Source organism: Pezoporus occidentalis, unplaced genomic scaffold, assembly GCF_034315485.1.
Source record: "Pezoporus occidentalis ecotype Australia unplaced genomic scaffold, CSIRO_AGI_Poc_V1 ctg202, whole genome shotgun sequence".
Lineage (NCBI taxonomy): Eukaryota > Metazoa > Chordata > Aves > Psittaciformes > Psittacidae > Pezoporus > Pezoporus occidentalis.
Window position 1 is genome coordinate 371,385 of NW_026913879.1, and position 16,346 is coordinate 387,730.

General features: G+C 42.8%; 1 protein-coding gene across 2 annotated transcripts in view; it reads left to right on the forward strand.

Moving 5' to 3' along the window:
• CPAMD8 (C3 and PZP like alpha-2-macroglobulin domain containing 8) overlaps nt 1-16,346 on the forward strand; it is a 44,685-nt gene that overhangs the window by 22,322 nt on the left and 6,017 nt on the right. For both annotated transcript variants that reach the window (XM_062618694.1, XM_062618695.1), the window contains exons 27-40: nt 1,310-1,391; nt 2,893-3,049; nt 3,498-3,572; nt 5,543-5,708; nt 6,222-6,308; nt 6,589-6,725; nt 7,073-7,228; nt 7,599-7,661; nt 8,045-8,283; nt 10,076-10,163; nt 14,316-14,390; nt 15,064-15,169; nt 15,259-15,369; nt 15,936-16,148. In XM_062618694.1, coding sequence (XP_062474678.1) covers nt 1,310-1,391; nt 2,893-3,049; nt 3,498-3,572; nt 5,543-5,708; nt 6,222-6,308; nt 6,589-6,725; nt 7,073-7,228; nt 7,599-7,661; nt 8,045-8,283; nt 10,076-10,163; nt 14,316-14,390; nt 15,064-15,169; nt 15,259-15,369; nt 15,936-16,148 — 1,755 coding nt within the window. The remainder of the gene's footprint in view (nt 1-1,309; nt 1,392-2,892; nt 3,050-3,497; nt 3,573-5,542; nt 5,709-6,221; nt 6,309-6,588; nt 6,726-7,072; nt 7,229-7,598; nt 7,662-8,044; nt 8,284-10,075; nt 10,164-14,315; nt 14,391-15,063; nt 15,170-15,258; nt 15,370-15,935; nt 16,149-16,346) is intronic.

Below are 16,346 nucleotides of genomic sequence, written 5' to 3' on the forward strand. Positions count from 1 at the left end.
GAGCTAAACTAGGCAGTAAGTTTTCTGCTTTCCCAAATGCAGTTCTACAAAAGCAGGTGAGCAGGGGAAATCTAGAAAGCTGAACCTCTCTTATGAGCCCAAGCAGCTAGGAAAATGCTTAGAACCAGAAGATTTCAGGAGCAAGTGAGACATAAAGTCTGTTCCACTACCAACCTAGCAAGCAGTGAGGAATAAACATAAGAGCAATGAAGCATAAGTCAACTCAAAATGAACATTTGAATGAAAGAACAGAGGAAATAAGACTGATACAAAAATATGAGTAGTTAATTTGTCCATCTGATGCATTGGATAGGAGCACTTAGGAAAAATTTAAGGGGAAAGTGCTCACTGGTAAGTTATGTAGAAGAAAAGCAATTTAATGCTTTCTGCCACATACTTGTATGTAGTCCACAACCCCCAGACAAAGGTGTTTTTACTACAAGAGCATCATTAATCTCTAGAGCTCTGTTCCTCCCATTTTTCAAACCATTCTTTCAGTATTTCCTAAGACTATTGGAAGGCTGTAGAGCAACAGGGAAAAGTGTAGGAGTCACGGGCAGCCCTTGCTCAGGGGTTGCCTGTGTCTGGAGAGGTCAATAAAGAAACATTCTGGAAATGAAAAAGTAATCCATTCCCATAAAAATGCCATGCAGTATGGAAGAAAACATCTACTCGTGTCAGAGAATTAAATGAGCACTAAGTGTCTTTGACACAGTCTTCTTGTGGGTTTGACATATCTCCATATCAGAAATACCCATTCTGAAGGGTTTGGTTCCAGTGGGCTTTACCAATGGGTGTGTTCTGTATTCCTCAATAGAGAGGAGTTCCCTTTATTAGGAGGGGCTGTTCACAGTTGTAAAACAAACAGGTTTGAGAAGCAAATTATTTTCCTAATAGGAAAAGCATTTTGACTATTTTCAGTCTCAAAAGACATTCCAGTAGAGTTCTTCTCTTCAGCATTCAACATGGAAAAGAAATGTCCATCTGCACAGTGCTTTCAGGAAACTGGATGGAGAATGGCTGTATGCTTAAATAAACCCCTTTCTTTTAATACTGCATCTTTTCAGAGGGATATCCCATTTGTAACAGGAGTTGTAGTCTTCCAGATGTTTGCCTGAATGGATTTCTGAGTAAGCTACAGTGTACGTACACAGAGCTGGCTCTATCCCTCACAGCAAAATGAGAGATTGCCTCGGGCAGCAGAATCCCTTACACTGGTGCCAGATGGTCTGAGTCCTCATTCATTTGAAATACTTGTTTTCCTCTATGTGAGGATTTTGGACTCCCCCAGTTCTTTTGTGACTTGCAGGCTACCAGCGCCAGCTGACCTACAAGAGACAAGATGGTTCATACAGTGCTTTTGGCGAGAGGGACTCCTCGGGGAGCATGTGGTGAGTTGCTATTTAAAACAGAGTTAGAAACTTCAGTGTTTGCTAAATGGGAAGAATAGACAATTGGCAAGGAAAGAAGAGTAATTTTCCAGCTTCCATCATGGTATCACACACAGTGGAGAATAGAAATCATACTCGATGACCATAGACTTACTGTTTCAATGCTGCTGAGTGTTCATACTGCGCTAGTAGGTGTATTATAGTTGTTTCAAGACTGAGGGGCAGTTAAGATAGTCACACATGCTTGCATGTCCAGGCTTTAAGGCTTTAGGGTCGTATTTGATCTACTGGAATTGGAGTAGCAATACATGGGGCATTTAAGCACCTAATTGCACTAGGGACTGGAGCTTCACCTGAAGCATGTACAAAGAAACTTGTCTCTGGAAGTGGCAGAGGCTTCTACCCGGATAGGAAAAAAAACCCACCACCAAAATCGACCCCAAAGAAGTCTTTCTCCCAAGTGCTTTATATCCCATCGTGGATGAAGTGGAATGGTACAGATTTATTCCCTGAGAATTGAGATGCAGAACCTTTCAGAGTCAAATAACATGAAAGCAAGAAACTGAGAAATCAGCTCATCTCACTGGTGTCCCCCTTAGGGAACCACAGCCTTTAAGGTTCTACTACATCACATCAGTGTGTTAGTTGACTGTAATGGCTCAGATGTAGTAGATTCTGGTCTTCATTCATTTGCTCGTACTGTCATTTGTCTTCTCCATCTGCTCCTTATTTTGCTTTAAACTGATTTTCTTCATGAACTCATCTGAGGGGAGGTACCACTTCAATGATGCTGCTGCCTCACTGTTTCTAAGATTGTAAACTTTTATCTGTGATCTGGCATCTCCCAGTCCCTAGATGTAAAATATGGTGACACAGGATTACTTAACACTTGAAAAATCCCCTGCCAGGCAGCATGCTTTCTACCCTCCCATTCCTCAGAGGCTTGTAAATGGAATGATTCAATTTCCAAAGCTGGCCAGAGTTCACACTTGTTGCATGTCAGAGGTTTAGAATTCCAAAAACACTCCTGTTGCTTTCTTAAGACTTAATTCTGTATGAAGTCTACCCCAGCCTCAGACTTTAGCAATAGATTTCTTTTATTTTTAGTTAAGACAGTAACAAAATGGGAAAATTTACTCCTCTCTTTTCAGGTAATTCCGTATTTATAAGGCGTTTGATTCTTAATTTAAAAGCTTTAATGGTTCGGGTAACAGATGAGCACCTGTAAAAGGGAACTGAGTTTTAAAGTGTGTCATAACTAAGACAAATATATCTTCCTGTTACACTTTTCAGTTTAATTTGGCCCTTAATCCTGCACTTATTCACAAGCTTGGACAGTGTTCAAGTGCTTTTATTATACCATCAATGGTTTTTAACAGTATTTTGTGTTTCCCCAACAAGACTTTGAATAGTTGTGCTTTCTAAGAATGTTGTCTTCCCCTCACTGATACATTCTTCTAACTTTGTTTTCTCAGTAAAGATGATAAATTCCTATTTACAGGCTCACAGCTTTTGTCCTCAAGTCCTTTGCACAGTCTCGTGGGTTTATTTTCATTGACCCAAAAGAATTAACAGCTGCCAAAGACTGGATCATCCAGCATCAGAAAGAAGATGGTTCCTTTCCTGCTATGGGCAGGATACTAAACAAGGACATTCAGGTAAAAACTATAGAGACTCAAAATCATGTAATAGCTGCATTTGTAAAGTTATTATCAAAGCATGAAGTGATGCAGTTTCCTTATGCCTAATACAAATATTACACTGGAAAGGCTACAATAGTACAGGGAGAACCAGGAGAATTTGGGTATCTGTGTGATGTCCCATGGGAATGGACACCAAGATGTCAAGTCTTGTCTTGGAGTACGAAGTCATGTCTTGGAGTACGAAGTTCTGTGCATTGGGTGCGTTCTCAGGTTATTCCTAGGGCAGGAAGCTACAATGTTGGGTTGGGCTTCTAAATTTCATGCTCCTTATGTGCAAAGCAAGAGAAGGTCCATGATGCCAGAGCTTCCTTTATAACACAGTCTTTGTCTCGCTCAAGAGTCATTTTATCCAGCGTCCTTATCTCTTGGTTTCACCCAGTGATTTCTGTTTGCTGCCCTCCAGGGTGGAATCCATGGGAAGATCTCCCTGACAGCTTATGTGGTTGCATCTCTTCTGGAAACAGGTGTAACTTCTGAGGTAACAAAAGCTGGGTTAAAATAGCTCTCATGTTCTACATGTTCTACAAATTCTCTCTTTTTCTAAACTTGATTTTACTGCTGTTCACTCTCAAAGGTTCTGTGCTCACTAGAATGATAGCATCCAGGTCACAGAGGCTGTTGGAAAGCCTTGAGATGAGTCAAAAGTTAAGGAATCTGTTCTGGAGTTATTCAGGGTGATCTCCCATCCTTCAGCCGTCAGTTCAAGGATCATTCTACCAGAGCAAAACTCTTCCCTGCAACCCCATCCCACACTCTCTCATAGAAATGGCTGCAGAGAGTGTTTTCTGCCTTGTCATTTCAAGGTGGGATTGTGGCCTATGCAGATACGGGTGGCTTGCTTATATATACTCAAAATCTCTAAGTAAGTAGCTGAGTGCTAACAGCAGTTTAACCAGGGCTGCACAGGCTTCAGGGATCCAGGAAGCTTTTGTGGTCTGCCTTTGCTACAGTGGCCAAAATGCTACTGCTATTAGATTACAGTTTCTTTGGAGAGCTGCACTCCTGTAATGTGCTGGATTGAGGACTCTGGAGGAAAATGTTTCTTTTCTTTGTCATGAGGCAGAACAGGAACACTACAGGAAAAAGAATAGCTACAAAGGAAGGTGCAATTAACGCTGCATCATTTTTGAAGTAGGAAAAAACCAATCATTTCCAGTACAACTGGTGTTATACTAGAGAATCTAGAGATTCCTTCTTAAAAATCATGCTAAAAAGGGCTTCTCTCCTCTGTTATATTTTTGCCTGCATTTAATTTCACTAGGATGGAGATTCTCAGGTAACACCATAGTTAAACACTCCCAGTCTGACTGGGAACATGTCCACTTGCAAATGCACTGAGCACACCATGAGCACAGTTCTTCACCAACCAAGGGGAAGAGTGGTGGTGGGCAAGGTCTGCACAGGCAGAGCTGGAGATGTAGTAGATGTTGCAGCATGTCCTAGTGATCTATAGTCAGACAAAAGCATTCCCCATTCAGGCAAAACCCAGTGAGTTCATGGAGCCTTTGAAACAGCCAGTGTAAAGGGCAGTGTCTATTTTAAACCCCCTGATAATCTCAGCACTTCTGCTGAGATGCTTTCCGCTAGAGCTTGATGAGTGAAACTATACTGCCGCTGCAGGCAGATACCTCCTGACCCCCAGTTCTTGTAGGAGTGGAGGGCCTTCAATCTTATTAAAAATAAATAAATAAATATATATATATAAAATCTCCCAACACTCATAGAGTAACTTTCTGCCTCCCTGTCAGCAGTTTCCCCCCCTCTTCTGAGAAGTGATGTGATGCTCTCTTTGGGCTGCTGTGTGTCAAGACAGCCCTAGCATTTTTATTTGCTGGAAGTGCAGTTTATGTGGATCTAATGGTTTTCCTAGAGGAGATTTGCAAGTGTTACTAATGATCTTAGCTAGGAAATGAGGAAGGGGAAGGTTAGTGCCACAGGGAAATCAAAGGAAACTAAATTACATCAAGTCCAATTAAATTGTTTCTATAAATTATCAGAGCCACGTTCCTACATGGTGAGGTCATTGAGGGAGTTAATAAAACATGTTTGTTGGCTGCAGGGACCCCTGGGAACCTTGGCCTTTATTATCCTCTGGCGTCTGCTAGACGCTCCAGAGTGTCAGGAACACAATCAAACATACAGTAGAGAGTTCACTTCTGCTCTGTTCATCTGCTGCCTTGCAGGGGCATGGAATTTCCTCAGCTTTAGGGGGGAATAAATGTGACTCAGGTTTAGTCTACATCATTCTTGCTCTGCTGTTTGCTCCTTTTTTTCTTGAATTTGTGATGCATGGCTTTCCTTAGGGAAAGGAAAGCGTCAGCTTCATTCTGCAGAGAGTAAAATGCATCTTTCTTAGTGTGTTTTTGGTTTGTAATGTGAAATAAAGTGATTCTAACTTTTGTCACATAGATGCTGGTAATATGTTTGGGCTCTTTCCCCTAAATATAGGAAGAAAGGACAGCTGTTGACAAAGCAAAAGACTTCTTAGAGTCCAACTTGTATTCAGCAGAAGATCCCTACACTACTGCCCTGACTGCGTATGCCCTGACACTGCTGCACAGTCCCTCTGCTGCTGTGATGCTGCGGAAGATGAACAGCATGGCTATTACACAAGGTACTGTGCTCCTGAGGCCAACCTGGCAATCCCTGAACTGCCAGTCTTCTTAGAGGAACAAGCAAATAGCCCTTGAAACTGGAATGATATGAGTTACTGGAGAAGATGAGGTCTTCCTCACAGCACAATTTGGCTTTGTAAGGCAAGAGTTTTCCTGGTTCTCTATAGAAAGGGTACCTTAGTTCCATGCACGCAGCTGATGCTGAAGGAAGGCAAATGCACCAGATGCTCTGCAGCATCTTTCCTGTCAATACGACCACGTTGCATTTCCTGATGCTGTATTTTCATCCAAAATCCAAGAATTACCCAATTTGTCACACTGAATTATTTTTGTAATTGCAAAGGGAGCCTCTTGCCCAGGAGATGCCTGTCTGAAAGGAAGGACAGTGCAGTTCAGGGCAGGATCTGTTCTTTGAGTCAGTGCAAAAATAGAATTTGATTCTTCCCCTTTACAGAGGCTTAGCTGCACTCCTGCTATAATAACATACATATGCCACTGTCCTGTTTTTCTAGATGGCTTTACACACTGGAGCTTGACAGGAACTCTTGTTACTGATGAAGATACCTTCATGGGATTTAATGATGGGCTCTTGCAATCAGGTACTTGTACTGCAAAGACAGAGATAAGGGATTGGGCTGCAGCAGCAGGGCGATGAGTGCAAGGGATTCTAAAAATGGCAGCAAAGTAGAAATGTAGGGATGGTACTCCTAGCTTTTATTGGCAGTCACTGGCATTTCAGCTGATTTCCTAGACTTTGACTATCAAAGCCACAACAACAGGGAATGACGCTATAGATTTCAAGTCACTTAAAGCCATTGACTCTTCTAACACAATATAAATGGTATTTTGATTACTTTCTTTCTCCACCCCTCCTTCCAGTTGTTTCTGCAGAAGTGGAAATGACATCTTATGCCCTTTTGACATACACACTCCTAGGAGATGTGGCCTCTGCACTTCCAGTAGTAAAATGGCTTTCACAGCAAAGAAATGCACTTGGAGGATTCTCGTCTACTCAGGTGGGCTGCCTGCAAAAAAGGGAAGCTTTGATGCATGCATAATCAACTGTGGAAATCAATGGATTCAGGAATGGTCAATGCACAGTTTCTCTCTAGAGTCTAGGCAGTAACTGTCCATGTACTGGTAAGAATTAAGGCTTTCCAGTGCTCTTTAGCGCTTCTTTCTTGGACTGATAATTTGAAAGGAGCTTAGACTTTGTCCTTACAGATGCCTTTGACAGAAAAATTGAACAAAACCTGCTATTTCTTTTCCTAACTGAATAAATAAGGAAGATTCTGCTACCAGAAGCTAATGATGCACAGTGCTTGTTTGTAAGTTTACTATGTTCCTGTACTCTGATCCCTAGGACACGTGTGTAGCCCTGCAGGCTCTGGCTGAATATGCTATCCTTTCTTATGTTGGAGGAGTCAACCTTACCATTTCCTTGGCTTCTACTAATCTAGACTACCAGGAGACATTTGAGCTTAACAAGATGAATAAAAAAGTCCTCCAGACTGCAGTGGTAGGTGCTTTTGTGTTCATGTAGCTGAATTTCTAAAGCAGTCCATGTGAGCTGGGTTCTGAATGACAGCTCAGGTAAGTTCAGAAGTGGTAAAAGCACAAGTGCTGAGATCTTGGAACTTTGTGGGGTTTTATGTCTGGCTTCTGAAGCAAAGGAGGCAGCACTCAAAAGGCATTTTTCACCGTAACTAATGCCTGATGCTTATTTTGTGCTGCTGCTTGTTTCTACCATTGTTAAAGGCAGGTGGCTGGAAAGTATAAGCTGTACTCACTCCACTTCTGCAGCCTCCTTTATAACCATAAAGATAGTTTGTACAGAATTGATATTCATTTCCATTCTTGTCTGTGTCTTAATTGTGGATTCTCCCCAGATCCCCAGTATTCCAACGGGACTGTTTGTGAGTGCCAAAGGTGAAGGCTGCTGTCTGATGCAGGTAAAATTGCCGTGGGGCTGGAGAAAGTGTGTGAGCAGATGATCTCTGAACTCATAGTCTGTTTGCTACATTTTTAATCCCCCTTTGTTATGAGGGGGAAGTTACACTTTGTATTTCTCTCAAAGTAATTATGTTACATGGTGTTGCTTTAACTCGTAGTAGTAAATGTGATTGTACTAGGGTGAATCTACTCTGGTGCAGCCTAACCTATGTGTGTTACTGTGTTGTAAAGCCTCTTTTGCCTCTGTGCCCACCATTACCTCTCTCTGAAGAGATCTGGTGTTTATGCTGCTCTTTAGGGAACATTTGTAGATGCTGTGAAATGTTGGGGTCTAATATCTAATAACCTGCCCTGATTTTGTTTTCCCTCCTTTCTGCTGCAGATCGATGTCACTTACAATGTACCTGATCCCATTGCTAAACCAGCTTTCCAGCTCCTGGTAAACCTGAAGGAGCCAAAGTCAGAGCAGCACCTTCAAGCTCCAAATCCCCTGCAGTCTGTCTCTCCAGATGAAAATCGCCCTGAAGCTCTGCACAGAGAGAGGGCACTGGTGGATGATGATGACCCAGCTTCAGATCAGGACCATCGGGAATACAAAGTCATACTGGAGACATGCACTAGGTAGGAAATTCGTGTCCTGCCTTTTTCTCAGAGACAGTCTAGTTTGCTGATCAACACATCTATATTGATGCACTCACTGATACAGGAAACATACTGAGTTCTTCTGGCTGTATATAACACAAAAGCACTTTCTCAACCGCTTTTCCCTTTGCCTAAGTGCTGCAGCTTGTAGTGGGGAGGTAGGCTTACGAAGTCTTGTCAGTCCCTTGAAGATGCCTGTAACTAAGGAGCTTGCCCTGCATCAACACAACCTTTCTGTTGTTGTTTCTGAAACTTCTGCCCTGGGAATTGCTGGAGCAAAGACAGAAATTTGAGAGGAAGCCCAGTCCAAGGAGATTGATTGCTTGGAAAGAAAACAAAAGCAAATGAAATACTCCCTTTCCTTCCCTTCTTGTAATGATGCTCTTTTAACTCCTTCATCATCTTATTTAGGCAATGCAAAGAGAGGAGTGTGTCTAAGGATGACAACTGAAATATTTTGAGCTTGGGGTTGCTCTTCAGAATGTAATTAAGTGTTGTCATGCTCAGTGAAGTCCTTGGGATGCTTTCAAGGACTTAGAGAGAAAACTGGATGGGAAGTAGAAGGCCGAGATACCTAACGTAATGGGGAAAATACAGGTAAAGGGCTACTATGGGATTGTTTTAGTGTGGTGCATGGAGTTAGACTGGGATTAACAAGGTTTAATGTCTCTAGGAGACTGTCAGCCCTGAGCTGTCTTACACAAAGCCAACTGGATCTGTCCACAGCCCATCCCATGCTACTGTGTGCATATGGGCTGGGGTGTGGTGTTACACCCAGGCTGGCTCCCTGCAGTGCTTCAGAGAGCTCACACCCACCCTGGATGTGAGGCCCTCCAAGTAGCCCTGAGGAGCCTGTTGAGCCCTGGCAGATTTGGGCCTGAAAGCTGTGTACTGTGTTTTCTCTGTGATGGGCATGAGCCAAAAAGCCCTTCTGGGTCCAAGCTTGTGCTCTTTGGGGTGCAAGTAAACAGTAAAAAGGTAAATTGCCAAGGAGGGATAGTTCAGAGCTGACGATATGTGAATGCAGAGAAAAGGAACATTGTTCTGGAATCAGCAGGAGCTTCTTTGTACCTTGTAGACTCCTCTGCCATGCTGCAAGAAGTAGAAATCTTTTTGCAGTGGCCCCAATATACTTTCCCCTTCCTGTGTTGTTTTTCTTCAGTGACAACTAGTCTGAATTGCAGTAGGTTTTGGACTCTCCACTGATATTATAGAAGACAATACAGGCAGTGAATTCTTTTAACACTAGTAATGTGAGAGTGAGTTCACTGACTCAGTAGCAAAGTGTCAGTTCCATGCTGGAGGGAAATAGCCATTTCCATAACTCCAGGGTTGAATGACTCTGTCTGGAACTGGGAAGTAACATTCCTCTTCCACCACAGTCCATTTACAGCCCTTTGCTTAGGAAAGAACAGAAGTGTTTTCTACTCCCAGGGGTTGTTTCCTTTTTTACCAAGTGCATTTTCTCAGTAAGTAATTGAAAAATAAAGCAAACAGCCCCACAGGAGACTACACCCTCCCTTGTGCTTTTCTGCTTCCATTTGCCTGGACATCTGCACCTCTGACCGCTGCGAATTGTGCTTAGTTGTTGTTGCATAAAAGCAGAAAAGAGGATTTTGTAAAACCAAGTAGACCATGGCTTTCAAGAAGTGCTTCAGAGAAGAGCAGATCCTTTCAATATTTTCCTCTGAAGTTTGTTTCAGTTGTTCATGTACCATTTGTTATCTTGATGCTGAGTTTGTTTTCATTCTTTTTCTCTTCTCGTTGGAAGATGGCTGCATTCTGGATCTTCTAACATGGCTGTCTTGGAAGTGCCATTGTTCTCAGGGTTTCGTGCAGACATTGAGAGCTTAGAGCAGGTAAGATGTTGTAGTGAGAGTGCAAGGCATGATCTTGGGCCAGAACCTGGCTCCCTCATCGGTAGGGATTCCCTCTGGGGAGCAGTGGAAGCAAATGCCACTGAATGTCAGAGGACTGACTGAAAAGATGCAATTACAATGGGGGGGGGGGCAGGAGATTTCAGATGGCAAAATATTTATCTGAAAGGAGTAAACAGATGCTCTGAGCAACATTAACAAATGTAGCAAACATGGCCAGATGCAGGTTTGTTACTGAGCCCAGTGCATGGTAATTAAACAAGACCCATTGGAAAATGCTGAAGTGAAAATGTGCTCTAACAGGAGCTGTTTATGGCTTCTTAGTGGGCTGTGTTATCTCCAACATCTGGATTCCATTTCTTTGGAGGCTCTGTGTCTTGGAATTTTTTTCCCTTTTCTTTTTTTCCCCTCCTCTTCTGGGAGAACATCATGTTTATTGCAACCCAAACTGAGGTGGACAGAATGTGCCTCGTACCCAGCCAGCCCTCTAGGGGACAGAGGGCTGTATCTTCAGCTGGGCTTTAGATTTTGTGAAAGCATTACAGTGTAGCTGGTGGGGTTCATAGTGCAAATAGTCTTTAGCTGAATTGAATTAGAGAGGTGTAAAATCTTTGCATCTTTGAGAACTAGTAAGGAGCTGAAAAGCATTTTACTTCCCAAAGTTCTCTTCTGTTACAAACTTCATCATCCTGGGAGGGGGAAAGAATTTTAAAGTAGAATTGTACTGAAGGCCAGGCAGTTTAATTTGACATCCTAATTCAAAGAAAAGCGCACATTGTTTTGTCTTCTCTAGGATTTCACTTGATTTGACTCATTCCTAATCTAGACACCACTGCAACTGCTTGGAGAAAATGAGATTAATATGTTCCTCTTCAGGGATGAACAATCCATGTCACTGAAGCCAGAGAAATCTGTGTATTAGTCCCTGAGAAGAGAATTGCATCCTTTCTGCATTAGGGAGCTGTGCTGGAATACTTGTACAGAGTTGTGTGGTGATCAGATATGAAATTATTCCTGTACAGAGAAATATCAGATCACTTTGTCTGCATGTTGAGAATTCTGTTTTCAAATGCATGCTTGTAAAACTTATCCCTTTTTTATTTGCCTGTTAACCTTTGAGTCTGATGATGTTCTCTCTCACATGCATCAAAAACTGAATATGGCCATCCAAATGAGGCAGGACCAGCAGTATCCCTGTGGTAAGAGAAAGGAGGAAAACTAGGTGAGGGTTTGGGTAGTGGCTTTTGGTTACTGTTTGATCTCCTGCCCAAGGTGCTCGAGTGACAGTTGTTTGTTCTGCTTTCAAATAAGTTCTTTTTCATAGTAATTTACACCAATAATGGCACAAAAAGTACGTATGGAAACCTGGCTTAGGACCAGAGAACTCAAAATGGGACAGCAAGAGAACAACAGGATATCTTTATGGTGTTAAGCCCATGGAATGTTTTATCAGCAGAGGGGAAGAGTGGGAAGGGAAGACCAGAAAAATTGTTGGATTAAGTAATAAATCCCTGTACTCTGTGTTTTTCCTGAAATGGACTAAAGATATTACAGAAACGGGAGCTCCCATTGCTCAGGCTCTCCTGAGTGAATATTTCTTTTACCAGTTTCAGTGGGGAGCAGAGTTAAGAGGCTGAGAGTCCTGAGAAGCTCCCATATGCTCTTGTGGTGCTGCTGCACAAGGGTTATTCCTAAACTGAAAGAGCTCTTCAGCACATTTTCTCTAGCACTAAACAGGTCAATTGGTTGTGCTTTCCCTTGTGGTGTCTGTTTGCCTGTCTGAAACCCATGTTCCTGCCTTTATGGGTAGAGAAGCAACAGAATCCCAGTGTAGCCCCATCTGCTAGGGGCTCTGGGCATGGAATAGTAGGTGGTTTGTTTTCCTTTCTTCCCCTGCCTTAATGGGAAAAGGAGGCAAATCTCTTAACTGCAAGGCTGAGCTCCTGCAGCCCAGAGCTGATCCAAGTTAAGTCCTTGCAAGCCTCAGAAGGATGTCAGCTACTTCATGCAATGCATAAAGAGGCAGACCCAACCCCTATGGTTTCTTCATGGCTATCAAACGCGTATCCAAATCATGCTGACAAAACTGGAATTCTACTGAAAGCCCACTGCCAGTTTTGGGATGTATTTTGGACACCGCCTCCAGCACAGGCAAGCCCTGGCCTTCCCACTGCTGCCTTTTCTTGCTAGCCCAGCCTTTCCCTCTCCTCCTGGTGAGGAGGGGCAGGGCTGTAAATCACTTTGCCTCGCCTGTTGTTTGCCCTCACAAGGGAGCAGTGTGCGCGGAGCGGACCCCCGCGCAGCGCCGGGGCAGCGATGGTTAATGAATGCTCTGTTGAGGGCAGCCCCCCTGGCTGTGCAGCCACAAATCCTTCTAATAATGCTGGGTGTCGACAAGGTCAGGAGGTCACCACAGGCTGGTATATATCAAGCTTCACCAGAAAAATGCAACTTTAGCTGAGCTGAGCATTTCCCGGTGGCGCCAGGCTCTCCAAGCCCTCATAAAAGGACTGTCTGCAGCCATCTACTGCTGAGTAATAACAGCCACCATCAGGCCCCTAAAATTATAAGGACAAATTAAATTGGCCCTTTCCATATTGTGTGGTACCTAAACACATGTTCCTTTGCTTGTTACAGTAATAGCAGGAAGCTGTGTGCAGGGTTTTACAAGTAGAAGCAGTATGCTGAAGAAATTCACAGTTAAAGCTGTTGGTAACAGGTTTGGGTAGATTTCACTAGAAATGCTTTTTGCTTCGTGTCGTTCTTTCTAACACATCATCATAATAATGCTTTGTTCTCCTTTCCACAGAGTGTTCTGAGATCTCAAAATCACTTGGGATCATTAATGCAAAACAAGGAAATATTATCCCTATGTCCCACATGGGACAGTCTGACAGAGAGGTTAAAGTAATAGGACAGTTTGGAGAATAGAATTTAGGTGTCTGTTCTGGTCCTTCCCCTACTCCCTGAACTGGGATTAAAACACAAGAGTCCATCATCCTTCCCACCTTCTGGATTAAATGTTTTTCACATGATAGATGTGTTCTGAGTGCAGTTTATCAAAACAATAATGATTGATAGACTGATCAAGTATGTACAGCATCATAGTCCTTATAGTACTGAGATGTTAGTATTCCAAATAGGGAAATAGGGGTTACATAGGAGTAATAAGACTTCGTAGCATTTACATTTTGGTGGTGATTCGTTGGCTTTCTGCATGAGGAAGGTAGTTACTAGATTCTTGAGGTGGTGCAGTTAATTCCATAAATGAGGGCCTTTGCACTTGCCTCTGAAGACCATGATCATGATACACACAGAGCCCTGGTGTAAGTAGGAGGAGTTGAGTATTTTTACAAGTGGCTGCGTTAGATTAGGGGCAGTAGCACCCCAGATATGGGAAGTACTCTTAGATTGTGTTCTGGTACTTCTTAGATATGTCCCAGTAAATCACAAGCAGAAGAGGCAGTCTGTAGGCTTGAGGGACACAATGCAAATTACAAATCCCTGGGCCTCAAAGGGAGAGAAGATGAGTAGCAAAAGCCTGGCCTGACCCCGTTCTTCAAGAGGATGCCAAAGGCTCTTTCAAATGGCTGCTCTTTTCAAATGTAAGGATTAATTTTTCTGGCAGAAGAATGTTGTGGATATTTCAGCTGGTGGGAGAAGAGGACCTTTAATATACCCATGTGTGATCCAGCAGCATCATTCCCTGGTGCTCTGAAGGAATGTAAAGAAGAGACTTTATTGAGTGTTTGGAGTCTCTGAGGTCTTGCTTGAGCCTTGATACTGAAAACAGTCATGGAACTATTCAATTAGATTATGGATGAGGTGTCGGGCATAGTCTGAGGGAGATAAGTGCACCAGGAAGAACTCTAAGCATTAAGCACCTTGCATGCATTCCTCATCAGGTCACAGAAAAGACCCACAGATGCCTTTTTCCTCAGTTGTATGACAGCAATTGCAATCCCCTCTGCATTTCCCTTCTCTTACTGAAACATACTTTTCCAGCAGAAGAAATCTGTGGGGTTTAGTGTCTGATCAGTTTTCTAAGCAGTCTAAAACCATTCTTATTCTCTTTCAACCTGTTCTCTGTAAAATGAAACTAAACCTGTTGATTTTTTTTCCCCTCCCTCACAGTTATTGATGAACAAGCAAATTGGGTTAAAACGATACGAAGTGGATGGAAGAAAAGTCCTTTTTTATTTTGATGAGGTAATGACCTGGTTTCTTATAGTTACATTGCTTTTCCAGGCATAGGTATAGTGTATTGGTGTTGATGGTCCCTTACAGATGAGGATTATCATGCAGCTTTAACTGGACAGTTGCTTGAGCCTCTGTTGAGGCAGGTAGCTGCTGTGGGTTTGGTGGGAAACCAAAGCATAAGAAAGGCGGGTGATCAGCTTCAGCCCATAGAGGATTTGTGGGCAGATATCACTTAGGTTTTACCTCAAAATAATCTCACCTTTAGGTAAAACTATGAGTGCTAAAATGGCAGAGTAAAAATGCAGTCTAATTTAGACCTCGCAGCACGTACCTGAGAGTGGAAGATGAGACTTGGTCATCAGCAGTAAACTGTTAGCTTGTTGAATTAGCAAGCTGACTGATGACAGGAGTGGTGTTAGGTAAGCCAGGGAATACAGCTTGGGATTCAGCTTTGCCATTGTTGTATGGCAAGCATGTGCTTTAAGGGCTAGCAAAGTATCATGTTTTAATTCACCCTGTTTGCCTTTTACTCATCTTTGCCCTATACCTTGTATAGGAAGTGTCTTCACTCTTCCCAAGTGTCCAGCACAGTGTGTTATATTAGGGGCAAATGCTACATTTGTTTGTCTCTCTTCACTTGAAGTGCAGGTTTTGTTACAGTCTTTTACATGATTTCATACAGATTCCTAGCCAGTGCATGACCTGTGTAAAGTTCCAAGCTTTCAGAGAGCATATAGTTGGGAAAACAGCTCCTGTTCCTATCAAAGTGTATGATTACTATGAACCAGGTAGGTGCCTTTTGTTCTTTGATGTTTGGCAGCATTAGACCTTTAGGCATAAGGCTCAGTTGTGACTTCTCATTCTTGCTGGCCTGCAGCTTTTGAAGCAACTCGTTTCTACAACGTGAGTGAAAACAGTCCCTTGGCTCGGGAGCTCTGTGATGGACCAACATGCAATGAGGTGGAAAGCTCAGCTAGCCAATGGGTTGGTAAGTTGCGTCAAAGCCAGGCAGATTTTAGGGAAAATGGAGCCCACAGACATATTTCCCGGGAGTTCAGAACTTAAAATCCTGTTTGGTAAAATGCTCCATTTCAATAACTGTGTTAGTGGAGGTTTTACAAAACTTTGTGGCATAGCAGCAATGTTAAACTTCTGGCAGCTCAACAGGCCAACGTGCTCTGCTCTTCAGGCACCACAGTGGCTGTTATTTGCTTCAGAGGCAAGATATAATGTGTAATTCTGGAAGTACCTGCACAAGGTGAGGCGTTAATAAACATAAAGGTAAAAACCCTTTAAAATGCAATTTGGTTTTCTCTCTTGAAAATACCTTGGCAATAGAGTTCCACAATGGACCAGTTTCACACGCCACTGAAAGGAATAACCTTCCCCAAAACCTCTATGTTCCCTTCTGTCCTCTGTGCCGTACAAAATAATTGCTTCATCCTGTACCTGTACCTGAAATCTGCTGCAATATGGTTCCTTCAGAAAGACAATAGACCTTTTAATTCTACCAAGTTTGTAAATTGCTACGAGATGTTGCTGTTTGCTTTCCAGGCTTTGTTCACTCTGGGCCATGCAATAACATTTTTGGCTGCTTGGAGGATGAGTATTTTGAGCAGTGCATGTGTTCGCGAGACTGCGGCTATGATGGGGAGCCTGTGTGTGGATCAGATGGACAGATTTACCCCAACCATTGCCAGATGGAAGTAGCATCCTGCAGGAATAATACAAGGATAGAACAGATGCCCATGTCTCAATGTTCTGCCTGTAAGTTTCACTTGGTTCCTTTTTCTGTTATGATCTAATTGCAAACCACCACAAATCCTTGTCTAAGCAAATAATTACGTATGTGTGATAGAGAAAAGAGTAGAATTCAAAACCTATGTATTATTTTGCCATTCATACTGCAGCAGATTAAGTTATAAGAGCAGCTGCCTTTCTGCTTAGCTCAAAATAACTGGTTTT